Raw genomic sequence first — 27,352 nt, 5'->3', positions numbered from 1 at the left:
TGTGCGTGAATTTGTTTTATGTGTGTAGATCAATGCACGCTGACCAACGCACAGTCTTCGCAGTAAGGCTTTGTTCTGATGGCATGAGTAGTCACGACGACCAGTAGATTCTTATCTGCTGCAGCCTTCATCCTCCTTCACAGCCATTGTAACATAGCGCTTGTTATCATCCGCCTGTTCTGCCATTGAGGACTTCTTAGATCATTCTTTGTCTAGCTCCTTCCCTTTGACCTTACCGCCTTGGGTGACCCTACTGGGAGTACGATATTCCTGACGGCTTCGCTCACAAGGGTCATAGGAACGTGCAAGCCCACTCACCATGACAAGGTGATGATCCAGCGAGTGAGGTGGGGAGAGATATTCCCCCACTCTCAACTGCTGCTGTATCCTATCATGTGCTGGCCCAGTGATGAACAAAGTTTCTCCTCCTGAACTGGGTAGCACAGATTCTGTATATCAGAGTCTGGTAGACCACTGAGAAGCTGGCACTAACAGCTGACGATGGTAGCCTTAGGTGCTAGCATATGGTATTGGATCAAACACTGTTGACTGTAAAAAACTATGGTGTATAGTAAGAACCTGGGGTTCTATGGCACATTAAGCTAACAGCAAATAAAGAAAGGTAATGTTGGCAAGATTTTTGCTTTAAAATTGGGCGGAGAGATTGCATGCCATCTGATAAACCTCAAAGAAGTAGTTCATTCATTTCATTTATGACATTTCTATCCCAGCTTTTTCCTAAGGAGCTGAAGGTTCCTTGGTTTCTATCCCACTTTATCCTAACGACCCCATGAGCGAGGTTAGATTGAGAACGTCTGCCACAAGCTTACACAGTTTGCTTGATAACTTGCTGAGGAGTTGAAGCTAAGTATTCCTCCTATCCTTGTGCAACACCAGGGCTGGATTAAAACCTTTAGAGATTTTGGTGCCTCCATATAAAACTAATTCAAAATATAAATAGTCATAATAAACTAAAACAAAATTTTATTTTTCGAAATGAAATGAAACCTACAGTAAGATGGAAAATAATATTTCTTTTTGTATATTTGTATAAATAATTTTTGGTTGTTGTTCAGCTGCACCATATGGTCCATGGTAAAACTGGCAATGCAAGATTTATGTTGTGCTCCCCTATGTTGTGCGGGTGGTGCTGTGGGTTAAACCACAGAGCCTAGGGCTTGTTGATCAGAAGGTCGGCAGTTCGAATCCCCGCAACAGGATGAGCTCCTGTTGCTTGGTCCCAGCTCCTGCCCACCTAGCAGTTCAAAAGCACGTCAAAGTGCAAGTAGATAAATAGGTACCACTCCAGTGGGAAGGTAAACAGTGTTTCCGTGTGCTGCTCCGGTTCGCCAGTAGCGGCTTAGTCATGCTGGCCACATGACCCGGAAGCTGTACACCAGCTCCCTTGGCCAGTAACGCGAGATGAGCGCCGCAACCCCAGAGTCAGACATGACTGGATCTAATGGTCAGGGGTCACTTTACCTTTACCTTACCCCTTCCCTTGATTCCCTAAGCACGTGTTACACCATCATATTTCAGACAGACAAAAGCTCAAAAGATTTATTTGCAAAGTCACTCATAACACTCATTCCCCAAGTCCACTCATAACATGCCATTATTTTTTCTTTACAGTGAGGGGGGGGAGTATTTGATCCCCTGCTAAATTTGCTTGTTTGCCCTCTGACGAAGAAATGACCAGTCCATAATTTTAATGGTAGGTTTATTGTAGCTGTGAGAGACAGAATAACAACAGGGAAAACCCCAGAAATTGATGTGCATTATAATGAGTGAAATAAGTATTTGATCCCCTATCAACCAGCCAGATGTCAGGCTACCTGGTATCTTCACTGTATGTAATGAGCTGAGATTAGAAGCACCTGCTGTAAGGGATAGGTCTTACCTGTAACCCCAGCTCGTTACAATACCTGTACAAAAGACATACCAACATGTTTTTATCTGATAAAGGTAGGCCTACATTGCATTAAATAAAGCAGTCTGTGAGTTGTACTTGACATGGTTGTCACTAGGTTTTAAATCAAAACTGACATGAATTATACATAACAATAACATTATATTTGCATAACAATAGCTTAAAACGCAAAACAGGAAAATGAATGCCATTACTTTTAAATTAATGAAGATCGCAGCTCATATCAGAACAATTTGCACGCATAAATAAGCCTCAACCATATGCTTGATATGGCATAACCTGCTAACACTTAGGCAAATCCTCAGGATTACAAAATGCCTTTGGTATATGCAGGGTGTCTTTTAAAAGAGGCCCCGTGGAACATGTGTACTCTGTATCCACGGGGCCTCTTGTAAAGGACTCACCCTGTATATGAGAGAGGCAGTCAGTTATGGGAGTCATGAAATAAATAAATAAATAAATATATAAACAAATAGTTGTGGGTTTTTATTTATTTAGGCGCTAAGCAAAAATATTTCTCTATAACCAGCTCTTGGGCCGATTAAACAATCTCTGGTCTTTCAATAGTGTTTGTGTGTTGGCGGCAGCGGCGAGGTTTCTGTTTTATCATGTATTTCGTCTCGTTTTGTATTTTTATGTTCCAAAGCGCCCTGTGATCTTTGGACGAAGGGCAGCATACAAATTTAATAAACTTATTGCCAGGGAGGAGTGACGGAGATATGAAGTTTTCTGCGCAGGCTTAGTCATAGTGTGTTGAGGTTGTCACCCGCTCGTCGTTGTTTACACGCGTCCTCCCCCCTGCTCCCATATATTTCGGATATGAAGTAAAGCCCTACCGTAGTTAGAGGAAGTTCTGCCTGCTATTTATGTTTACGCAGAACCACTTCGCAGGGGATTGGCGGGGTGGTGGTGTGGGAAAAAGAATAAATGTGGTGGCAGAGACCTACATCAGGATCTAGATCAGGGGTGTCAAACTCAAATTCATTGGGGGCCGCATCAGCAGTTTGGTCACCCTCAAAGGGCCGGTTGTATCTGTAGGACTATGTGTCCACTCTTTATTATCATAAATTATTGTCACTGCATTCAATTATTAGTTTTTTGTAATAATGTAAGTAATAATGTCGCGCGTGCGCACTCCGTCGCTGGGCTCCCGCTGCTGCTGCCGCTTCCGCGACGACTTTGTGAGCCCTCTGAGTGAAAATGCGGCTTGGGGGGGCTGCCCCCAAGCTGCCTTTTCATCCAGCGGGCTCGCAGCATCGCCGCTGATAGCGGCAGCAGAACGACAGCAGCGGCGGGAGCCCAGCGACGGAGTGCGCACGCGCGACATCTCACGCGTGCGCACTCTGTCGCTGGGCTCCCGCTGCTGCTGCCGCTTCCGCAGCGACTTTGCGAGCCCGCCGGATGAAAAGGCGGCAGCTGCCGATCGCGCGCGGCAGCCCCCCCCCCCAAGCCGCTTTTTCACTCAGAGGGCTCGCAAAGTCGCTGCGGAAGCGGCAGCAGCAGCGGGAGCCCAGCGACGGAGTGCACACGAGCGACATTTTGCGCATGCGCACTCAGTCCTGACATTGCGTCGTGACATCACGACGCAACGTCAATGCGCCCCGCCCCCAGAGGGGTGCCTCCTCCGAGCTGCCGCTCCGGGCAGCGCGGAGCCTCCCTCCGCCCCTGCGGCCGGCGGCAGCTACACGGGCCACATGACGAGGTCTGGCGGGCCGGATTCGGCCCGCGGACCTTGTGTTTGACACCCGTGATCTAGATCCTGCCGTCCCAGGCAGTAGCCTCACCTGGCCTCATGTGTGGGCCGGCCCTGTTAACAACCCATCTTTACTGGGGACATGCCTGCCAAGGAGGCACATGGAGACCTGAATACTGTGGGTGCTGATTCACAAGGCAAAGCAGCCCAGGGCTTTCCAAGGGCACGCTGACACCTCATGCACCCCTGACGTAGGTAACAACCTATGACGTCTTTGTTGTTGTTTTTACTACATGAGTAAACAAAAGAATCAGTTTCAGGCTGAGGGGAGTACCAGGGTCCAGTTATGCACCTGAGTAACAGGGCTTCTGTGCCTTTTTAAAAGTGTTTGTGTGGGAGGGTGTGTTTGTGTGTTATTGGCTTTATTGCTTTTGTGAGATAATCTGCGTTCCCATTTTGCCTTTTTTTTACGCCCTGTAATCTTCGGGCGGCATTATACAAATACCATGATTATTATTATTATTATTATTATTATTATTATTATTATTATTAATGGTGGTGATAATTTATCAGGGCGGGCCGTGGACGCTTTATATATCCACACGCAGCTGCGCCCGCAGGAAACCGAGCCAACGGCGAGGAAAACAAAAGCGAGCAGTACGACCAGCGGCCGTTTCTTCCCCTCACGACCGCTCCCTCCCGCGCGTGCGCCCCCGCCCCTCAACGGTTCGCCCGCCCATCCTTCAACCAAGGTCGCGAAGGCCAATCCCCGACCGAAGACGTCAGCCGCGCGCTAGCTCGGGCGCTCCCTCCCTCCTACTCCCCCCCCCCGGCGCCAGCCAGCCAGCCAATCGTCGCCGAGCCTTCACTCTCGCTCTCCAATCGCGGAGCGCAGCCCGCCTCCCCAGTCCTGGATTCTCCCCTCCCCTGAACACCTTCCTTCGCGCTCTGACAGGGTTAGCGAGCCAGTCGGCTGTCGGCGGAGGAGTTTGGCGTGTTCTTTTTCTCTCCTCCGCCCCTCGTTTCTTTCCCGCTGTGCTCCTTCTCCCTCTCTTGCGCAGCGATGTCCGGGGTGGTTCTGCTGGCGGCGGCCGCCGGGGTCGCCGTCGTCCTGGCCTTCCTGCTGCTGCTCTACGTAGTGCTGCCACTAAGCAGCCCGAAGACCTTGCCGCTGTCCGGCGCCCACGTCGTGGTGAGAGCACAGCCGAGGTTTCCTGGGGAGGTTTGCGGGGAGGAGGGCAGGCAGTATAGAAATGCGACACCCTGCTGCCCTTCGAAACCTTTATTTCCATGCGCTGATCTATGTATCTCTGTAGAGGGAAATAGCAGCTTCCCCCCCCCCCAAAAAAAAACCCTCTTCCCCTTTCAAACTGCGCAAGCAAAATTAACACCGTTGCTGAGGAGAGATGTTGTCTTCTTCCCCCTCCCCCGCCAAAAAGGAGGGGAAGGGGTTCCAGAGATGTATCACTTGACTAGTAATTAGAAATGGGTGTGGAAGGTATGGGTTATGTTTAGCCTGAAGCAAAAGAAGTGGTTTTTTGTTTTGTTTTTTGAGGGGGGGTGCCATTGTTTCAATTAGGGAATATTAGGAACGATCTGAGTTTTCTTTTAGATCTCCCCTTCCTGTCTATAGATGCTCCTGTTTAGAAGCAGACTAGTTGCATCCCCCCCCCCAAATCGTTAAATTACATCTTCGTCTCTTTCATCTGTTTTATCTCATGGGAAAAGAAATGTGGGCTGGAAATCCTGAATTAAACAAGGCATAATCTCAAATCTGTGGGTTTAATAGTGTGTACTGCAAACTGTATGGCATTAAAAAAATGCTACTGCTTGAAATAGGTACCACATACATTTCATAGAATAATAGAATTGGAAGGGACCTCTGAGGATCATCTAGTTCAACCCCCCTGCATTGCAGAAATATGCACCCATACAGGGGTCGAACCCATGACCTTGGTCTGAGCTATACTAGTTGGTCTTAAGGTAGGGGTGGGGAACCTGTGGCCCACACTCCAGCATCATGTGGAGGGGCACTGGCTCCTCTTTCCTGTCTTAAAAGGGACACAATCACATACAAAATTGTGGTGATTGTCTTAATGTGTTATTCTCAATACTGCCTACTAACAAAAGCAGGTGGAATTCAAGACTTTACAATATATATATTATCTCTGCTGAGAGAATAGAGGATTAAGACCCTGTAGCTCCTGGATTACTGTTTCTATTGGCCATGCTGGAAGAGGCTGATGAAAGCTGGAGTCCAGCAGCATTTGGAGGGCCACAGATACAGAAGTCCACCCTAATGTAGTTGAAAGTGTGGGTTCAAGCCAGATCATGCCCCCAGCAGTTGCTCTTAGTTGTGCCCTGTGCCTCTCTGGCCACCGTAGAATACATTTTATTGCATTAGACCATAGCACTGCAAAGCAAGATAGCAAAATTTAAACTAGATGGAGAGGATCCGGGGGAGCTTGCCACCAGTAGACATGTCACTTCCCAGCAATTATATACCTAAAATAAAGGTCTATATGTGAAGCATGATTTGTCCTATTTTAAGAGGAACAATTCCATGAGTAGACAAATGACATCATGTTATGAAGATGGAGGCATGTGCAGAGATTCTTGATGTTAGGGCAATTGCTTAATCTGAGTCAAATTCATTCTTGGTTCCATTTTTTTTTTGTTCATAATGTGCACAAATGATGGTGTAAAGCATGTTCTTCATGAAACCTATGGAAAGGACATAAATAGTGGACTTACAGCCAAGCAATTTAAACATTTTATAGCAGGTCTTCACCATTTTAGGTTTGGCTGTGTCTGGATGCTTAACTGAATTTCTCCTTTCTTGTGCCTATCTTTCTATTTTCTCTTTTTTCTGAGGAATTTTGTTCCATGTGTGCAATGGAAGAATCTGGTGTCACAAGAGAATATTGTCTTTGCTAAATTGAAGAATAGAGATTCTGAGTTGACCTTTGCTAATGACTGGTATGCGTATAAAGTCTTGGCATGGAGTTATTGCATAAGTAAGCTGATAAAAGAATATGCAGGATTTTTAGTTGATTTGGAGAATTATTTAGCATGCAGAGCAGCTTACGTACTAATATCATATGTCTAATCAAATATTATGATTAGACATATGGTACTCAGGACGAAAGGTAGAAAAATGCTTAGAGGAAGGCACGCTTGGCACACCCTCACCATGATCAACTCCCACCCGGAAACCTATGTCCCCACTGTGGAAGGATGCGTGGATCCAGAATTGGCCTCCACAGTCACTTACGGACTCACTGTTAAGACCGTGTTCATGGAAGACAATCCTACTTGGCTATGAGTGATTGCTAAAGAAGAAGAATCATTTGTGATAAAGTTGCCTAATAGCAAATAAGCCATACATCAACCAGAACTTGGGTATAGCAATCATGTTTAAACGTAGATCCTTTTATCCATAATCCTTCTATCCAAAGGGTTCACAATGCAGGTCAGTTTCTCAGGCACCGTCTCTCATTCCTTCATTCTATATCCTGTAATTCTTCCACTGCCTTTTGTAAGGGCTGGAACTGGCCCTGCAACCACTTATCTTCTTTTGTGGATATATGGTAAAACTGCACTCCCTTCTTACCAGCAACAGCAACACCGCTATTGCCACTAGGAGGTGTGGTGGAAACAAACTGGCACTTCTTGTCTGTGTAGGAAAGAATTGCTCTGTAACAAACCTCATATTTGCATTTTAATGGCACATTTTTGACATCCTCCTTCTGTATCCCTGCACCAAATCACACTCACAAACCCTCCTTTGGGCCTGTGGATCTGGACACATCTATGAACTTATCTTCCAGGGTTTCTAAATGGACATTCTATACCAAAGCATGGAATGCAAAGCCTCATTCTCATCATGGCAGTCACAGCAAAAGAAACCATTTTTGTTTGTACAAGCATTCCTAATTCTGACTAATTCACTTGCTATACAAGTTCTTCTAAAGCAGCTGTATGAGTGAGATCTTTCTAGTCACACAATTCTTCCCATAAAGAGGACTCCAGCAACGGATGTCATTTGTTCTTGTGGCTTTAGCCTGTGAAACCACTGGTGGATTTCCTCAAAAGATTAAGCAGTATATACTTTTAAAATAAAATTTAAAATAACAAATGTACTGCCTTTGAAATGTGGGAAAGAATTTTTTTTTAAAGAGTTGAATAGTGAGGGGAAGAGGACTTATTGAGAGATGATACTGAAAGGCTGCTTGTTGACAGGAATGAAAGATTTTGCCACTTGTGTGTTTTTGATTGGATTTTCCATTGGGTGAAGAACATTTTTTATCCTAGAAGCTGCCTATACCATGCCTTATGATGTTTTGGACATTGTACAAGAATTGATAATCTAGCATGTGCAAAACTGGATCAAGAAGTACACACTGAACTAGGAGCTTCATATCTGGCATTGCTTGGGCATTCTAAGAAACTACAACAACAAAATCAGCTCAGTTTTGAAAGATTCATTCTGCCAGCTTATTTGAAATTGTGTACAATTGTATGCAAACATAGATGAAAATCTGTTCTTGAGGTCCGTTCTTAACCTGAAACTGTTCTTAATCTGAGGTACCACTTTAGCTAATGGGGCCTCCTGCTGCCGCCGCACTGCCACCACGCTATTTCTGTTCTCATCCTGAAGCAAAGTTCTTAACCCGAGGTACTATTTCTGGGTTAGCGGAGTCTGTAACCCGAAGCGTCTGTAACCTGAGGTACCACTGTACATTGATCTCAGGAACCATCATGCAAAAATTGATTACGATATTTTAGGAGCTGTCCAGATGCATAGCAAACAAGTATCCAAAAGTAGTAGAAGTTATGCTGCCTGTGCTTTAACTTAGGTGAGTTCATTAAATTGCCAATTTACCAAAATTATTATCTTGGTATGGTAATATACCAGAGTTGAAGGGGTAAAAGTTTGTTCATAGATGCAGCTACCCCCCTATTTCTCTTCCTCCCCACAAAAAAGTAATCCTTACTGTGTTACCATGAGCGGGGATGTCCATAGACGGCTTGCAGCTTTGTGATTGTGGTGGCATTTTCACAGCAATAGTTGTGGACAATTGTGACATTAGAAGCTACCCACGTGACACCAGGAGGCATCTCATTACTTACGGAGGGGAAACACTATTGCACACATGTGAACAGACCCAGAGTTTGACCACTCTCTTCTCTAAAAGGCTTATAATTATAAAGACTATGCTGTCAAGTTTATCAATTTAATCTATATGCTTCCCCCCCTCTTAAAAGGTAACTGGTGGTTCCAGTGGCATTGGGAAAAGCGTTGCCATCGAATGCTTTAAGCAAGGGGCTTTTATAACACTTATTGCAAGAAATGAGGTAAATTTCTAGCATGCTTATTTACCAGTTATTATGCCTTGAAGCTGTTAATGAAAGAGTCTGAAGCAACAGTAATTATAACAAAAGCCCTAGTATTTAATTAAATAGTTAAAATCCTTGGCTCCAATCCTACTCCAGAATAAATAAATGACTGTTAGAGTTTGAATACATTGTTTGAGTTAGCGAGAATATTAAGCCAAATCCAAGCTGCTTATTCTATTAGCTATTCCATTTATAACCATTTACTTGTGGCGGGTGTGGGAAACCTTTCCCCCTCCAGATGTAGTTGAATGACAACTCCTATTCCATCAAGCATGGCCAATGGCCCAGGGATAAAGGGAGGTGTTGTTTAGCAACATCTGGAGCACCAAAGTTTCCCCACACCTGGCTTGTAGATTCAGAGGCACTCTAACCATTTCTTCAGGAAAGTGGGATATGAGCAGCATTCATGTTTTAAAAATTGTTTTCTGTTTTGCTAGTATCTTGGATATTGCACCAAAGCAGAGAGTAATACTCCCACTTTTTGCACTCTTTTCTGCTGTGAACATCTGAAAGGAGAAAGGCGAATTTACTTGCATATCCACTCTCTTCTGTTTAATACACTCAAAGCCATCCTTGGTTTGTTTCTAATGTCTTCTAGTATAACAGAGTACAAAATATAGAATTCCAATCTTTGGAATTGGGAGAAGCAACAAGCTTTAAAGCAAGATTAATATTTAAGTCTTGCAGTTAGCTGATACGTAAAATATTTGTTGGTAAGTAAGCTGAAATATTTTTTTCTCTATTTAGTTTTTATTGAGGGTGTGCTGCTTGTAAGCTGCCATTTTTTATTTTATTATTCTAAGCATTTATAACCCCCCTGTCTATGATAAAATCAAATGCAAAGCAGTTTACAAATAAAATAGAAGTCATTAAAATTTAAATTGTTTTATTGTCTGGTTAGTTTTCAAGCAGTAAAAGAAAGAAATAATAGAAACCAGCAGATAAGCTAAGAGCCTATCAGAAGGCTCAACTAAAAAATTCCACCACAGTAAAACACTTAACTGTAGTTTGGTCTTCAAGGCTCTGTGTGTGAAGTTAAAATGGTATGTGGGAAATTATATTGAGCAGTGATAGCCAGAATTGTAGTTCTTCCATTTCTTAACAGGAGTTTGCATAGAGTCCCATGATAGGGCATGTTGTCAGCAGTAGGCTGACAAATGTTTTTTGTTAAAAGAATTCAGTTACCTGCCTGAATTCTTGTACCTAGTATATGTGTACTGGGAAGTTTTACTAATCTTTACTTACCTTGTAATGCAATACACTTAGTATCTTGGGATGTGCTAGACTAAGAACTAAGTGTTGTATCCAGTGAAGTCATCCCATTAATGCAGGGATTCCCACCTGTGCAACAGGACTTCTGCATATCTCTTCTGCCCCCCAGATGTGCTCTGGAGGGTTGCGGCCATCCCCTTTGCAGGGTACAGGGAGGGGGAGTGGAAGTCGCATTATGCAGGCAGAAGTCTTTGTGCAGGATAGCTTTATTTTATGCAGCCTGTTGGCTACAGTCATATACACTCTTCTGTAGGAGTGAGACTCATTGAATATAGTAAGGCTTTACCCCTTAATTAGATATACACAGGATGGCACTGCATATGTCATATAGGCAAAGCCAAAGCAAATGTGCTTGTTTAATTCCAGTGCCGGCTATTGGAAGCAAAGAAAGAAATTGAGAAGTTCTCAGTTAATGATAAGCAGGTAAGATGAGTATTTTCTACCAGGTCTCTCAAATGTGTTAAGGAAATGCATTTTCTTTCTCTGACTTAATATAGCATTCATGGAGCAGCAGTACTTGAATTACAAGTTATGGAGTAAATGTGTAGATAAGAGAAAATAGAATAGCATATTGTGCCCTGTATAGTCATGTCATAGGTAAACTGAAAATTCTGTTTTAAAGAATTCTAAGTAATCCTAGACACATCCTGCAGTCAAATGCCTCCTTTGGGTACTATTGTGTTGTGAGCTATAATGCTAATACTTTGATTGCAATTTAAGAAAAAGGTGGGGTCAGTTCTTTTATATAAAAACTTATACAAAGCATGAAAGTGACATGACTTGCAATATAGAAGGCTGAAAATGTGCTTGATGTGCAATATTTAATGGGCTCTCTTTTTTCTAAAAGAATAATTCCTGCTTCTGAAGAAGTTTTTCTTGCCTCTAGTGTGTTATCAGTAGTCATTGGCAACAACGTAAAATCATTTCATGTTACCTAAGTAGGTGTAAGAGTGCATTTTAAAGTTCTGTGCTAGCTACAGTTAAATATGACTAAAATACCATGCCAGTTGTATGAATTTTCCCTGACCCAATCTTAATTTATTCTTGAGATATCAGTATCTTTTTCTTGGTGACTTTGCTACCTGCCTTTTAAAATAAAGCTAATTTTTGCACTGGCATGATTTCATGTAAGCCCTAAAGATCAATATGTGAATGGGTCTTTGGCAATTTATTTTATGAATTTATATTCTGCTTTTCAACTGAAGTCTTCAGAGCCATTCCTGGTAATAAAATGTAACGAATCTGTCAAAAAAAAACCATACACTTTAAACAAAACAAAATTAGCCTCACAGGAGCAAGTCCCAGGCATTGTCTTCTCCTGTGCCTCTCTCTCTTGCTTTTGTAATGTCTTGGCGTTGTTAAACATTTCACTTCACCAGTCTTTAATTTTGTCTTAGGTTCTGTTTAATAGAAGCATAGGAAGCTGCCATATATGAAACCATACCATTGGTCCATCTAGCTCAGTATTGCATATACTAACTAATAGGGATCTGTTCCAGAATCTGATACAGGATTTCTCTCAGCCCTACTGGGAAATGTGAGGGATTGATGTTCTACATGCAAAGCAGATTCTATACGGCATCTTTCCCTGGCATGTCATGCATGCTTTTTGGAAAATGAAGACTTAAGTGGTGGTAGAGAAAAGAAAAAGGATTTCATATGAGACTGCAATCTTTTCTATATTAGCCATCAACAAGGATGAACAGTGCAGTGTGGTTAGCTAATGCACTTCTAAGCAGCTTATCATTACGAAAGTATTTTTCAATGTGTGGTGCAGTTGTTTTTTTTACAACTTTTACAAGTCCATTAATTATTGCACCACTTCAGTTCAAAAGAAGAGGAAGAGGAAGAAGAACAGAAAGAATTTGGTGTTGTTGAATATTCCATAAGCACTAGCTTTCCAGCTTGCGGGTTGGAGCAATCCCCACATCCTCTCCTGTGCACTTTTCTGAGGGTTCTCCTGCCATACAAAAGCCAATTTCAGGGGGTGCATAGCGGGGCAGGAGTGGGAGGAAAACCCCATTGCACAAGTGAATATTCTTGCACAGAGCTTCTACCTGATGGGACTTGTTAGACGAGTTCCACCCATTGAGCTCAATTGAATAGGCATCCACATGGAATTATTGTTGTTATTACCCGCCCTTCACCCTAAGCTCCAATGGCAGGTTACAACATTAAGCGCAATATTAAAAACACAAAAATAAGGTGGGTCCTAAAAACATACACCTCAAGTGTCAAAGGCAGGGTAAAGAGGTGTGTCTTCAGCATTCATTGGAAGCTGAATTATTAAGGACTAGAAAGGTTGTTCAGGCTACAGATGTCTGCAGACCTTAGACCAGGCTTCCTCAACCTCGGCCCTCCAGATGTTTTGAGACTACAATTCCCATCATCTCTGACCTCTGGTCCTGCTAGGTAGGGTTAATGGGAGTTGTAGGCCAAAAGCATCTGGAGGGCCGAGGTTGAGGAAGCCTGCCTTAGACAAATTATAGCAAAGTGTCATTGCTATAGTTCTGGGGTGAAACCAGTTTAAAGTTGGCTTTTGAATCCTGACTTGTTTAAAAGCCATTAACCATAATTCTCTATTTGCACATTAATGGGAATTTATGTTTAACTGCAGCAGCTAGGTTTGCTTCCCCCATTTACATGAAGTGAGGGAGCAAAGGGGCACTTCACTGAGTGCATGAAAAAGCCATCCTGACTTATTACAATTAAATTTGATAATTCAAAGCTCATCTGAAAAGTCTGAGCTATATATTATTGCTTTAGAATATTTGGTTTTTTTCAAACGCCAAAGCAATATAATATCCCGGTACTTTATGTAGAAAACAGGAACTCTACACTCCTCTCTACTGTAAGAGTGAAAGGCAGAGAAACATACAATGCACACGTTGAAATATGTCTCCTACCTGTGTTGCAAAAATAGTTTACTTGTTGAATTAAAAATTTGTCCATTTTACACTGTACATATAAAATGATATGGTCCTTCTTTTCCATTCACATAGGTTGTGCATTCTATCCCTCTTGATGTTTCCAAAGATGCTGCAAATGTGGAAAGGGCCCTAAAACAGGTAAGGAAATACTGGCTTTTACATGGCTGGCTCCCTCCCCCCATTTTTCAGTTACAAGTGTTTATTGCAGAAATGTTCTGCTGACAGTAGCGATACTTGTGGACACAAATTTGTTATCTCACCTGCTATTTTTTTCTTTCCAGGCTCAAGAGAAGTTGGGTCCAGTTGACATGCTTGTAAATTGTGCTGGAACGTCAATTAATGGGAGGTTTGAAGATACTGACATCAGCAAGTTTGAAGTAAGTGAGCCTGACTTCTCCTGTTTGAATATGTACTGGTATACTAATTCAACGACACCTAGAAAATCACGCCAGAGAAATGTTTTTGAATGATAAAATTATATATAAAATTTACCTAACTTGTAGCAGCACATTTTATTGTCCATTTCTAATAAATGACCTAACATTGTATTTTTTTATAACCCCCCCATAGTGTTCCACTGTGTTGAATGTTTTCTATCTGTGTCATAGACCCAATAATTCTTATTAGATATTTATCGTGTCTAAAAATGTTTGCTGCTTGTAAACATCTATTGTGAAAGGCCTTTAATGTATGTTGTGAAAGAGAAGTTCTCCATGCACTATTGTTACATAACTTTCATTCTTTGGGTAATACTTGCGTGAACCACCACATAAACGTGAAAGAAGAGTATTTCACAGCATGCAGAACAAACAAGTATGTAGGAATAATATTTTCTCTTGAATACTCATATAACTGCCTCCGACTTGTATGTTTGTCTACAGCAATTGATGGCTATCAACTATCTGGGTAGTGTCTACCCAACTCGGGCAGTAGTTACCACCATGAAGGAACGGAGGAGGGGAAGGATTGTGTTTGTGTCATCCCAGGCTGGACAAGTTGGACTGTTTGGTTATTCTGCTTATTCTTCAACAAAGTTTGCTCTTCGAGGACTAGCTGAAGCTTTGCAAATGGAGGTACGATTCTCTGTTCCTTACCTGCATATATCTTATAGCTTCTCTGTACAACAACAACAACATATAAACAAAAAGAGCTAAAACCATAGGAGGAAATTAATTGAAGAATCAATTAAACATTAATAGTATTATATAAGAATATTGTACAATATAGTGTTGCCCAAAAAGTACACAAGCAGGCTCAGCAACATTCAATGCTGGTTACAAGGCATAGACGTAGCTATTTTGTTGCAATAAGTGGTACAATATTCTAGAGTGCATGACACCTTCCGGCTCAGAAGGTCTGTATTGTATATGATTTGCAAAACTGTTTATTTAATAGGGTTAGTTGTCCACCGGATCAAAATGAGAAATAATACTGCAAGCAGTATATTGAGCTGCTGTACTCTCAGATATTGTAGATCTGAACATCTGTCCTAGAAGCTAGGCAGTTCAGCCAGATCATATCTTAAGTTATGTTTCAGGCAGAGCATGCATACGCAAAATCGCTTATAGCCAAGAATCCCCAAGATTGCCACCTTCCTGCCCAGCTGGAGCTCTAGAAAGTCAGCTCCCTATTTCCCCCTCCGGTAGCTCTTTGTCTTCCCTGTGGGCGGGCCAGCAGTACAGCCTGGAGAGCAACTGCAGTGCCGCCACCGCTACCTCTGCTCCCATGTCCCAGCAGGACTGGCTGGGCCCGCCCTTGCCAGAGAGGCACCCTCACAGTGATTTGGATTTGCTGCAGCCCTCCACAGCTGACAGTGTGGAGCAAGCCAGCCAAGCTGAGGGACTGGCCGAACAGCTGGCAGCTGCAGAACCACCATGCACACCTAGTAGTCTCAGGCCCCAGGAAGAGGCAAGAGCCCAAGATGGCAGCAATGCGTGCAAAGCATGGGTTGTCTTACCCAGGTTTGCTTGTTCCTCCCCCTGCTATACTTCATTCGACCCTCTTCCCACCACATATCTCCTGAGGTCCCAATGAGAAGCTCCCTCCCAGTAGTGGCTGGTGGGGTGGCAGGGGCAGGGAGCCACTGCTCTCCTTGCTTCCAAACAACATGTAGCTTTGTAGGGAGGCCTTCTTCACCAGGGCCGGGGATGTTTCTTGCAGAGAAGTGGCAGGAATGCTATTTTAAAAGAGCGAGTTTTCTCCTTGGCTTTCTGCTTGAGATAAACATAGAGGCTGCAGCCAAGAGCATAAAGTTGAGTTTGTCCAAACAGAGACATAGCAAGGACAGGTGGTACCAGGTGCAGAATTTTTTTGTCAACCCCCCCCCCCACACACACACACATTGAAATTACAGTGGTACCTCGGGTTGCGAACATGATCCGTTCCGGGGTGCCGTTTGCACCCCGAAAAGTCTGCAACCTGAGCAGTGATATCGCGCATGCGCGGAAGCACGATATAGCGCTTCTGCGCATGCTCGCGCATCGAAATACGGATGTAAACACTTCCAGGTTTGCCGCGTACGTAACCCGCACCATTCGCAACCCGCAGCGAAGGCAACACGAAGTACGACTGTATTCAAAGAAGGAAAAATAAGATACAGTTGCAAGTGTTATTTTCTGGTTTATTTACTTAACATTGTGAGCATAAGCACTTAAAACCCCTGCAGACGCCATGGTTTCAATATCAGCCAGTAACAAATTTCTTTTAACCCACCACCCCATTGCTCTGTTCACTATCTAGCCTGATGGTAGAACTTGAACTCTGCACACTATTTTGCAGTAAAAAGGTAAGGGTAAAGGGACCCCTGATCGTTAGGTCCAGTCGTGGATGACTGGGGTTGTGGCGCTCATCTCGCTTTACTGGCCGAGGGAGCCGGCCTTTGTCTGCAGACAGCTTCCGGGTCATGTGGCCAGCATGACTAAGCCACTTCTGGCGAACCAGAGCAGCGCACGGAAACGCCGTTTACCTTCCCACCGGAGCGGTACCTATTTATCTACTTGCACTTTGACGTGCTTTCGAACTGTTAGGTTGGCAGGAGCAGTGACCGAGCAACGGGAGCTCACCCCGTCACGGGGGTTCAAACTGTCGACCTTCCGACCGGCAGGCCCTAGGCTCTGTGGTTTAGACCACAGCGCCACCTGCGTCCGTGTTTTGCAGTAGATAGGCCTAATAATGGAATTGCCCTAATAAGGGTGTGTGTTTTCCTTATGGTTTGGTGCAGCTCCCTTTACTTTTACAATGCCATTTAAAACAGGTGGCTAATCTGTGTCCCTCCAGGTGTTGCTGGACTACACCTCCCATCATTCCTATTGGCCATACTAGCTGGGACCAGTGGGGGACGTAGTCCAGCAACATCTGAAGAGACACAGGCTAGCCCCTCAGCCCCCGTTTTAAAGCTGATCGTGTAATGCACCATATCAGAAGCACAAATCCATTTCAAGGGGCCATTTCCTTCTCCTCCCCCTTGTGTTTTTTCTTAGTATCTGTCCTAAGCAACTCTGCAACTCAAATGCTTGCTCATTCTTTTGAGACATTTGAGTTAGTCCTAATAAAGTATTGTTCAACTTCAACTATTGGGCTGTTGTTGTTTTAATTAAATGGACCATTTCAAAAAGAAACTGATGTTCTTAGGCTGCAGTTCTACACCTGCTTTCATGGGATGAATTCGCATGGAACTCAGTGCAGCTTACTTCTAAGTAGACATGCAAAGGAGGGCACAGTTGTTCAAGCACCGTCTCAGCAGCTCACTGAACAATGAGAAACAATTTTCATGCTTTTTTGTTTTTGTTATTATTATTATTATTATTATTAGTATTATTATTATTAGTATTATTATTTTCCATTTTGAAGTGATGGAGAGTAGGTTTAGGGAAGTCAATATTCGTACAATATACCGTATAAAACATTGTAAAAAAAAATTGTGATTAAGAAAATCATGTATAATCATGCAGTCTGTGTAAAAGAGTTTAGTATATTATGAAGGAATGTATGGTTATGTTCTCTTCTTCTTTTTCCTTTTTTGGGTTATGTCTAGTGTTTTTTAAAAAATGAAAAATGAATAAAAAATATTTTTAAAAAAGAGAAACAATTTTCATGCTAATGTGAATACGTTATTATATTAATTCTCTCCTGAAATATTGATGTGTGGATCTTAACTTGTGTTTCTTTGGGGGTGTTAGGAGTCACTGATGTATCTCTTGGCATAACCAAACTGAGAATGCATCATCCAGTTTCTGTGTTTGAAAGACATGTTTGTTTGTTTGTTCATTTGTTTGTTTATTAGTTCCTGAATACCTAGCACACATGGACCGCAATAATCATATGGACATAGAAAAGCAGGGGGGAAACGTCTTGGTAGCTTTATTGTAAATATACCTGCTACGTAAGAATAGCCTTGCCTGATCAAACAAAAAAGTCCTGTTCTCCCCCCTCTTAACCGTCTCCAGCTAAGGCAGGGACAGTGGCGGAGTTAGCTGCATGGGCGTCCAGAGCCCATGCCGTGCACTGGGGGGGGGGCGATCCGGTGCGCACGGGGGGTGGGACAAGCCCCCGCGGTGTGCCTTTTTGTCACATACCCCCCCCCCGAGGGATGACACCCAGGGCGGCCCATCCCCCTTCCTATGCCCCTGTGCGCAAGTAAAATGTCTAATATACAATCCCACTATATGCCTCTTTGTGCATATGACGTTGTATATCTTTGTGAAAACAAGTGAGTATGGGAAAGCTGAATATATTATAATGTGAACTAAATATTTTTCTCAACATAACAGGTAAAGCCCTATAATATCTACATAACAGTTGCCTATCCTCCAGATACAGACACACCTGGCTACGCAGAGGAAACTCGGACAAAGGTAATTTTATGTTCCTTTTTATTGTCTTGCAAAATACATAAAGGATTGATAGATATGAAACAAAACAAAAAATGATCCCATGATGTGCTTAATGCTAAATCTAAACCTTGAGTATAAATGTGTACTCAACTTTTAGTCACAGGAAAGGAGTTATATTGTGTCACTCCTTGGTATTTATTTCAAAAATTCTTAAACATTCTTCATTCTTGTTTGCATTTGTTAGCTGTTACGTTTTCCTGGTCTAAGACAGATATACCATATGATCTTGCTCATTGTCGCCAGATCAGTTTCCAAACTCATAGGAGGGACTTCTTCTTTTTCTTTTAGTGTTCAGCATCTGCCTTCTAGAACCATATTGAACAATTTTTTACTTTCATTTGGTAAAATAAATTTTATATAAATTGTCAGAAAAACTTTTAAATCTTAAGAGATGGAACATTCCAAAAAGTTAACTTCATCCATATGGTTTTTTAGGTTTTAAAAAACAAAACCTATCTTGAAAATGCTCACATAACACTATTTTGATTTAACTCTTTTTTTTTTCTTTAACTGGTTCTATACTGTCTGCTGGTTTTCATCTCTATTATTCTGTAAGTTGCTCTGAGTTACTTTTCGGGTTTTTTTTAAAAGCAATTAAATGCAGTTATTATCCACTTCTGTGTGATGCCACATTGAATTGGTTTAATATTCCATTCTTACTAAAATGCTGCATAGGCAAGATAGAAACCAACAGTGAACGTGTAGGACACAAATATTTACATTCAACTCACACTTTGTATGATACAGGACTAACGTTACTAATTCCTTTGCCTAATTTCTTGTCTTATCCATCCATAGGGTAGCATTAGGTAGAATTTGAAGGAAACCCTCCAGCAGGTTCTCTGTTTCTTCCTAATCAAATATTATGTGCAGGAAGTATCTCCTCAAAACCTCCCCCCCCCCGGTCTTTTCTGATGGGCTATAGTTAGGGCATAAGATCACCATAGAAATCTTACCAAGTAATTTCAGATGAGGCTTACTTGTTTGTCCTAAAATTCAGGTCTGATTAATAATCTGAACTGGATCTCCTGTATTTTTTATAAAATGTTGCACCACCTTCATTTATTTTGATGTTACATATTTAAATTAAAACTTGATGTGGGTGGAAACAGGAAGAATATTGTGTTAAAAGTCAACTGGTTTTGCATTAATAGTCAGTGTTGCATCAATCTTTTACTGTATTGCCCTGAGCATTCTTGTTGCACATTTATACAGCAATAAAAATTACTAAACAAAACCCTCCTACAGGAGATCTTCAGATTGCTCTTAGTCAGCCAATGTAATGAAAGTTTTTGAGTTTGCCTTTAATCTTGCTTTTGAATTGGTGGTAGGATACCCGTATACATATTACTGAGCTCCACATTCTTTCACATTCCTTGTTTCACTTCTTAATAGTTATAGAAAGCAGGTTTGAAAACATGGAAGAAGACTAACCTTTTGTAAAAATACCAAACATTAATGGTCTGTGACCCTAAATAATGTTGTCGTCCCCCAATCATTTTAAAAAATCTGTCAAATGTTTCAGAGTGAAAGTATTAACAATTGAATATGAAGCAGTTTAGGGTGGCAAAACATATTTGCTTTTATTACTCCTGAGTAATGAATTGTTCAGAGGCCAGTTTTTGTCAACTACATCTCAGGATTTAGTCAAACAGTAAGTTTCCACTTGATTTTAGGGCAGGTATGAGAGCCCTACTTGTGAGCCTCAAACTCCAAAATATTTCCATTTAATATTGATCCTGTGTTAGCAAGTGATATTTAACAATACTAACTTAACCAAATCCCTGCCTCATAAGCTCCTTTAAGGCCTTTCTTTACTCTTCCAGAGAGGACTGAATCAGGTGAACTGCAAATGAACAAATACCTTAATCACATTGACAGGTACTAATTAGCTCAGTGTTTTCCAAAAGGAAACAGTTTGGCAAGATGAAAAAGGATGAAAAAGACAAACACTAGAACTCTGCAGTATCAGGCTTAATGCAAGAATGAATGAATATAGCTCACAAGATCCATTCCTTGAAGCGAAGATTTATAAGCAGGCTGTTTAGGCAGCAAGAATTTACAAAGTTGATTTAAGCTAATGGAAATCATGTATAAAAGAGTTAGAGCCAATTCTCCTGGGAGCATAGTATCAATTTATTTTTCTGTAATATTTGTGTCAGAGATATCTGCTGAATATGAGAAAACTGCCTCCACATACAGATAGCGACCAGCAGAAGGTTACATCTAAAATGTTGCACTAATTCTAGTTTCACTCTTCCTATTATTAAAGAAAACTGCATTTTAACTTAGAATTTGCGTTCACTTGTAATCTAATGATAAATATAATATGAAGAAATGCAACGATAAACACACCTCTTGACTTGAATATTTTATTTTGTAAAAAAAAAATGTTCAGATGGTCTTATGTTTCTTAACAGATGTGGGATGAACTGTGGTTATACTTGGTAACATTTCATCTGCTGTTATATGTATGTAATCTCTGCATTTACTTTTGCTCAAGATTTTAGAGACTAAGCTTATTTCAGAAACATCATCGGTCTGCAAACCTGATCATGTGGCCAGAATAATTGTAAAAGATGCCATTGTAAGTAAAATGCAGTATTTGTATAAAATGCTTTTGTGGGTGGAAAACATGGGGAACTTGCTAGTATATTATAGGGGAAAGGTTGTCTGTGTCTGTCTACTATCTTTCCTGAATACTAGAATCTTTATATACAAGAGAGCCTTCAGATACGATCCTAACTCCACTTACCTGGGAGTAAGTCCCATTAAATTCAATAGGACTTATTTCTTAGTAGACATGTCTAGGATTGCACCATTGCAAACAGTGTCATCATTATACGTGGGACCTTTGCATAGGCAAAATCAGAAAGGGCCCTTCTCCCAAGGTTAGAAATCAAAAGCAGACACCAAATAAAACTGGGGGAGGGATGAAAGTGGCAGTTGCCCTTACATGGAATTGGTTCTAGTTACAAATTGTCCCTCTACCTGAGCTGCATGCTTGCTTTGAAAGATGGTTTGTGTTAATGGATTTTGTTTTGTTCTGACTTTTTAAAATGGATTTTCAATCATGTTGTCATTTACTCTTTTTGTTCTTTTGAGTTTCTTAATTAAAGGTCACTTCACCTTTTTTAATTAACATATACTCTCCCTTTGCAAGTGTTGAAATATTATAACATGGGCCGCAGATTAAAAATGCATTTCAAATTTTAAATTAGTAGAGTTGATATTCAAAAACTCAGGATGCCCTGTTTCAACACAGGTTGACACAAATGGCCTGATTCAAGTTTGGCACATGGTGCCTTTTAATCATAAACTGTTTTGGGAGCAAATCTTGGCCAACAAGCACAGTATAAATAATAGTGGTATGGGTGATCCCTAGGTTTCAAAAGAGTGGAATATAAAAATAGCTGTTTATGTACCACAGGCATTTTATTTCACATTAAATTTTTTTAAAGCACGTGTCTGCCTGAACCTCATGTATACCACTTTCGGATATAAGATGATGCAAAAATTCTTTATTATTATTATTATTAAATCAGATTACAGTTACAGTCTTGTCCAGGCTTCCTCAACCTCGGCCCTCCAGATGTTTTTGGCCTACAACTCCCATGATCCCCTAGCTAGCAGGACCAGTGGTCAGGGATGGTGAGAATTGTAGTCTCAAAACATCTGGAGGGCCAGGGTTGAGGAAGCCTGGTCTTGTCCATGCTTAAACAGAAACACGTACCTTTAAGATCAGAAATCAAATAAAATTCCTGTTAGATATTTTTTTAAAAAGTATTAAACTCCTCTTGCCCCTTGGTAAGAAACTCATCCTATTTTAATAAAGTTGTTTGGAAACCACCTGACTACTTTCTCCATTCCTCCCCCCCCCCCCAGCAAGGAAAATTTGCCAGTTCTGTTGGCACAGATGGTCACATGTTAGCAGTATTGACTGGTGGAATGTCGCCTCTCTCTTCTTTTGCTGAAGCCCTACAGGCGGTATGTAACAAAGTACTATCAAATGATGAAGTTTCAAAATCTGTTGGGTTCCTTTAGTGCTGTGGTACATTCACATTTATTGGTTCAGTGTAATTCAAAATCTAGTCTTTGTGCAGCAGATCTCTTCAGTGCAGTAAAGAGTGATCAGGAAGTATTCTGCTTCTTGGCAGCAAAAGCTCCTCTATCCAATGAATTGTGAGATAAACCCATTGAGGTCCACGTTTATTTATTTTGGTAGAGTTGAAAAGCGGGCCATCTCCCCCCCCCCAATTAATAACCTGTAATTGGTCATACCCAGAATGTTTCATTGATCAATGTCAATTATTCTTGCCCTGTGTTTTTTTTAATTGTGTCACATTTCTCTAGTAAAATAAGTAAAGCTTTTTTACTTTGATTAAAAGCTAGACTTGTCTGTCAAAATAGAAGGTTCTCTGACCTCACCACCTTCTTCTGCTCATTCTCTGGGTGTTTCCCCAGACATCCTGGTTTCTTTTCCCAGAAAAATAGGTGCACACCCCTACTATCCCCTACTTTTCCCAGAAAAGTAGGTGCACACCCCTACTATCTGGGAGATGGATAGCTGGGGTTAGGTCCATCTTATCCAGGGAGCATTGCAGCTGCCAAACAGGCTCAGGCTGGTGTGAGATAACTTCCCAACCATAAATCCAGGTCCATAAATACCACAAAAATACACAAGGATTATCACAGAATGATAATCCTTTGTCAGATCATCAGAATCTCTGACCAGCAATACCTGGTTTAAGTTTCAGTATTCGGCTGCCTTTTGTTCATATCAACATCTGTTTTGTTAACAAGTAACAAATCTCTAACTTCATGTGAATTGGTACACATGAAGTGCCAAGCAATGGTTCTACATCTTCCCCTCCCATGCTTTGTTTAATTCGGGCTTCCTCAAACTTGGCCCTCCAGATGTTTTTGGCCTACAACTCCCATGATCCCTAGCTAGCAAGACCAGTGGTCAGGTTTGATGGGAATTGTAGTCTCAAAACATCTGGAGGGCCGAGTTTGAGGAAGCCTGGTTTAATTAGTTCCTGATTTGTGGCAAAGAATGTGCTGTTGTGTCCAAACTGAAAGACTACTTTGTGGTAGGCTTGTATCCTAGAATGGAGATCATGTGCAAACTGGAGTGTGCCTGTTGCAGCAAACCAGGAACCATCTAAACACAAAGTCAGGTGTGAAAGAGAGAGCATGTGAGCACAGAGCTTGCTCTTATATCACCAAGCCATAGTTTGGCATATGTGAAAGTCTCGCATCTCCTTAATGTTTACCTGCAGAAATTGCCATGTTTTCAGAAAGGATAACAAGATGCATAGCTAAACTACTAAACTCATACGAGTAAAGCTGGAAATCAAACAATTTGGACTTGATCTTGAGATCAAGCAGCTTGCAAATATAGTATATGCCTATGTTAAATTGGACTGTTGCTACCCACAGAGGTGTAGGAAGCCTCTTGGGTGCCCAGAGCAGCGTTACCCCCCTGGGGGCAGGGCGTCCTGATGCATGCGTCCTGACGTCACAACGCATGCGTCAGGACAGACTGTCCATCCTTCCGGCGCTGCTGCTCCAGCGGCGACCTGCCGAGCAATTGGTGGCTCCTGGGGCTTCCCCGTCCGTACTGCTTCAAAGCAACACGGACGGGGCAGCTCCATGAGCTGCTGATCGCGTGGGGCAGCCCCATAGCGGCGCCGGAGGGTGGACCCCGGACTGGCCGCGGGGCGGAGCGGCTTCGCTCCACGGCTTGCTCGGGGCCCGCCGGCGGGGTGGGGCTGGCCCAAGTGTCACCCCCCGGAACCCGGGGTGGACCACCCTCACCACCACTCCTCGCGACGCCCGTGGCTACCCATCTGGCAAATGTCTCCTCAGCCTTGCTGGGCCTGCTAAACATTCATTGAATCTGTTCATCATAAGGTTGTTTCACATTGTTCGCCTGTGACTTTTCTACTGGTTACCCATTATTATTCTCCAGGGCCCTAAATCATGTACTCTTCTACAAATTTAAAACAACACTAGTCATTCTGTAGTCTTTTGCATTGTTTCGGCTTCAGGTAGATTGTTGTGCAGATACATGGGACAGGTGATTCATTCACTAGCTTCCAAAGAAAAAAATACATTAAATTATTAAAATAAGCTCCCTTCCAACCATATGACTATATGTACTTTCAAATAACTTGTATGTTTTGTTCTCTAATTAAAATAAATATCTCATAAGCTTTGTTTAAATAAGACTAATCTTTATTAGAACAATCCTTTTTCACATAATAATTGAGTGCTTGGTGAACCACACTGCTGATCAATCAAATCTGATGACAGAAAATATTCAATGACCACTAAGCAGAAGTATGTTGAATAAGATCTCTCCTCCTCTCCCTTTACAGCTTATTTTCCTGGGCCTTTTCCGCTTGCTTGGCCTGTATTATATAGCAGGTTTTGACAGCATAGTTCGTCGTTGCATGGCAAAAAAAGAGAAATCTGAAAAGACGGACTGAAACAGAATGGGTGCTATTTAAAAAGTTGGACAGTTTGCTGCTAAATGGGACTGTATCTGTGGCCTGAGTATGTCTCACAGAAATGTGGAAGAGGTGATATCTTCGGTGGTGAAAGAAGGAAACTGAACTACTCTAGAAAAAGAGACTATGCAAAGGTGCTAATGAAGAAAACTGGGTTTTATTGGTTGTTGTTGCTTTTCTGTGATTTGAAGGAATAACCAGATTGTTGCCTTAGAAGTAAACTTTTTGAGAAGAGTGGAACTTAAGAGTGACCTATTTTGATGGTAATTCTGGACCAATACAAATTGTTAGCAGTAATGAAAGAGTTAATTCTGTTAACTACTTCTTAATCTGAGGACTGGTTTGAACACACATTCTCTGATTTGGTAAATTCCTCCCACACAACAGTAACACCTCAGCTCTCCTACAGAAGGCCCAGCTTGTGTATTATCTTGATTACATGGTTTCTGCCAGAGAGCTGGACCTTGTAGGCCCTGTTCTGCATGAATTGGTTCAAATGTCTGTGCAAAGTCTAGTCAAAACAGAAAAAACTATCCAAAGATGAAATATTTCAGCTCTGAGATAATACATGAATTGGGCCAAAGTCTTTTGTGAAGAGGCAGTTTTTAAATATAGCATATTAATTTGTTGAGGGGAGAGTTCTCTTTAAATGAGCTGTCCCCTCCTTGAGATAGGTGATATTTGCATGTGGATATTACCAAGTTGGAAAATCAATATTTGAATTGGCTCTTGGGAAACCTCATTTGAGATTGAGTTTCCTCCCACCACATTGTTGGGTCCAGTTTAAAACTGATCATTTTGGCATTCCACTCTTGACACATGAGTATGTGGTGAGTTTTGTTAATATTGTGTTAAATGCTATATTAAGGAATTTCTTGATGGCAGAGCTTTACGCATATGATCTCTGCAGGAGCAATGACGTATGCTTTAAATACGTAGTTGTAGATCTTCAGCGGAGATCAAGGACCCCCGATCCTTACTGAGATACTAGGAGAGGACTATAAGCAAAACAGAAGTTGTCCATTTTTTCATTATTTGTAACACGTTCATGTCTATCTTTGCCAGCTCTGTAAAAGACAGATGGACTTTAACACTGTAGAAATTGAAGGAGAGAATAGGGTGCTAGAGAGAACTAAATGTAGCACAAGGAAGTGCCTAGGTCCTTCCTCTGATGGTGCAATGGAACTTGCAAAACTATATTGTCTCTAAGGTTTCATTCACAGCATGCCAATCTTATTACCTACATGGAATCTGAACTTACACAAAGTCCCTGAGTGGTTTTTGCGAATCACATTTGCTGTGTATAAATTGACTGGTTCCCATTGGTTGCAGATACACTGAACCCCAGTGTTGAACTGGTTCATAAAAACTCCTGCTACCCTTTGTCATTTTCCAAGTGCCTAAAAGACTGTTAAGAAACTTTATTTGCCAGTTTGTTGGTTAGCCGAGATTTTCTTTAAAAAATAAAATAAAAAGGGAAACACTTTTAAAACTGCCCTTTGGAGAACATTATTCAAAACAAGTCCAGCAGCTTCTGGTTCAGTTATAGTCTTCCAATTTTAATAGATTTTTAGATTCTCAAAATAAATGAAATCACAATGCCAACTGCTTGAAATGAATACTATAGTAGTTATGTTTACTTGTTCTTGGTACAGTTACCCAACTGTTTTGTAAGTGAACCTGGAAAGTGCCAATCCAAACAAAAGCACTTGGGGCATTGGGTGTTTTGAGGGGCGGAGAGGATTGCCAGTTAGAAGGGAAGGAAGGAAACAATGTAGAAAAAATAATGGAAAAACTGGGCTTGGTGTTGTCGCAAAAGCATAAAAACCTGCTTCGTATCATTCCGGTTAGTAACTGAGTCACAAAAAGCATCTTTGCATGTATGTCTTGCTACTGTTTTAATGGGAACTGTTGGAAGTAGAATTGGCTGTCCCTGTTTGCCATAATGTTTTGGTTTTCTAGACCTGCTAGGATAGCCCTTCAAGCTGGCCAACGCACTTAGTTCAAATAATAAATTCTAGATCCTTTAAAGCAATTTGGACATGCCAAATAATCAACAGTTTAAAGAAGAATGAATCTCTTCTACATGTGCTTAATGACATGTTAACTTTCCTGTTCATTCTGCGCCTTTAGTGTGCTTATCTGTGGATGGATTATGCCCTCGGTTTCTTCAGTGTCTTGAACTAAAACTAAAAATTATAATGTTATGGAGCATTATCACTCATTTGACTCAAATAGATATAATAGTATGATAAAGAACAAATGGAAGTGGGTAATTAGCTTACAAATGTATACTGTGAAAAACTTTAGGCACTTTTAAATGTTAATATTGAATGAAGCTAAAACTCATAGCTCGTTTATGCTTGCTGTTTCATGAAGTGTTGTGCCAGAATACTAAATTTTAATATTTTGTATTCACCAAATAAATGAAAATTACATTTAACTTTTGTCTGTATATTTCTTCAGAATGATTGTGTTCCTGGTCTTGCTGAGTAAATTTATTTCTGCTAATTCTTGTCACAGTAGTAAGGATTTATAAAATATTTGTAAAATAGCTTGTACAAATTAGAGGTCTGTGAAGCTTCAAGGGTTGGGTGTGGAGGATACCCAATTGTATTCCAAGTATGTACAATTCTATTGTGATACTGTTCCTGGACAGGGATATATTGGCTACAACGTTCCACAGTTTGGTAACTTTCAGATTGGACAATGTGGTCTAC

General features: G+C 41.5%; 1 protein-coding gene across 1 annotated transcript; it reads left to right on the top strand.

Moving 5' to 3' along the window:
- The first annotated feature begins 4,588 nt into the window (after nucleotides 1–4,588).
- Nucleotides 4,589–27,075, top strand: KDSR (3-ketodihydrosphingosine reductase). Its single transcript, XM_033154445.1, has 10 exons — nucleotides 4,589–4,815; nucleotides 8,892–8,981; nucleotides 10,662–10,718; nucleotides 13,298–13,363; nucleotides 13,507–13,602; nucleotides 14,107–14,298; nucleotides 17,995–18,078; nucleotides 20,621–20,704; nucleotides 22,003–22,104; nucleotides 24,501–27,075. Exons 1-10 carry the CDS (start codon nucleotides 4,687–4,689, stop codon nucleotides 24,609–24,611), a joined length of 1,011 nt encoding a protein of 336 aa, XP_033010336.1. The 5' UTR covers nucleotides 4,589–4,686; the 3' UTR covers nucleotides 24,612–27,075.
- Nucleotides 27,076–27,352: the final 277 nt, after the last annotated feature.

Source organism: Lacerta agilis, chromosome 7 (genome assembly GCF_009819535.1).
Source record: "Lacerta agilis isolate rLacAgi1 chromosome 7, rLacAgi1.pri, whole genome shotgun sequence".
NCBI classification, from domain to species: domain Eukaryota; kingdom Metazoa; phylum Chordata; class Lepidosauria; order Squamata; family Lacertidae; genus Lacerta; species Lacerta agilis.
The sequence above is the reverse complement of the archived record's forward strand: the minus strand, read 5'-3'. Positions and strand labels throughout refer to the sequence as shown.

Coding starts and splice junctions, on each gene's coding strand:
- KDSR (XM_033154445.1), top strand. CDS start 4,687: ATGTCCGGGGTGGTTCTGCTGGCGGCGGCCGCCGGGGTCGCCGTCGTC. Junction 4,816..8,891: donor TGTCCGGCGCCCACGTCGTG/GTGAGAGCACAG, acceptor CCCTCTTAAAAG/GTAACTGGTGGTTCCAGTGG. Junction 14,299..17,994: donor CTGAAGCTTTGCAAATGGAG/GTACGATTCTCT, acceptor TCAACATAACAG/GTAAAGCCCTATAATATCTA.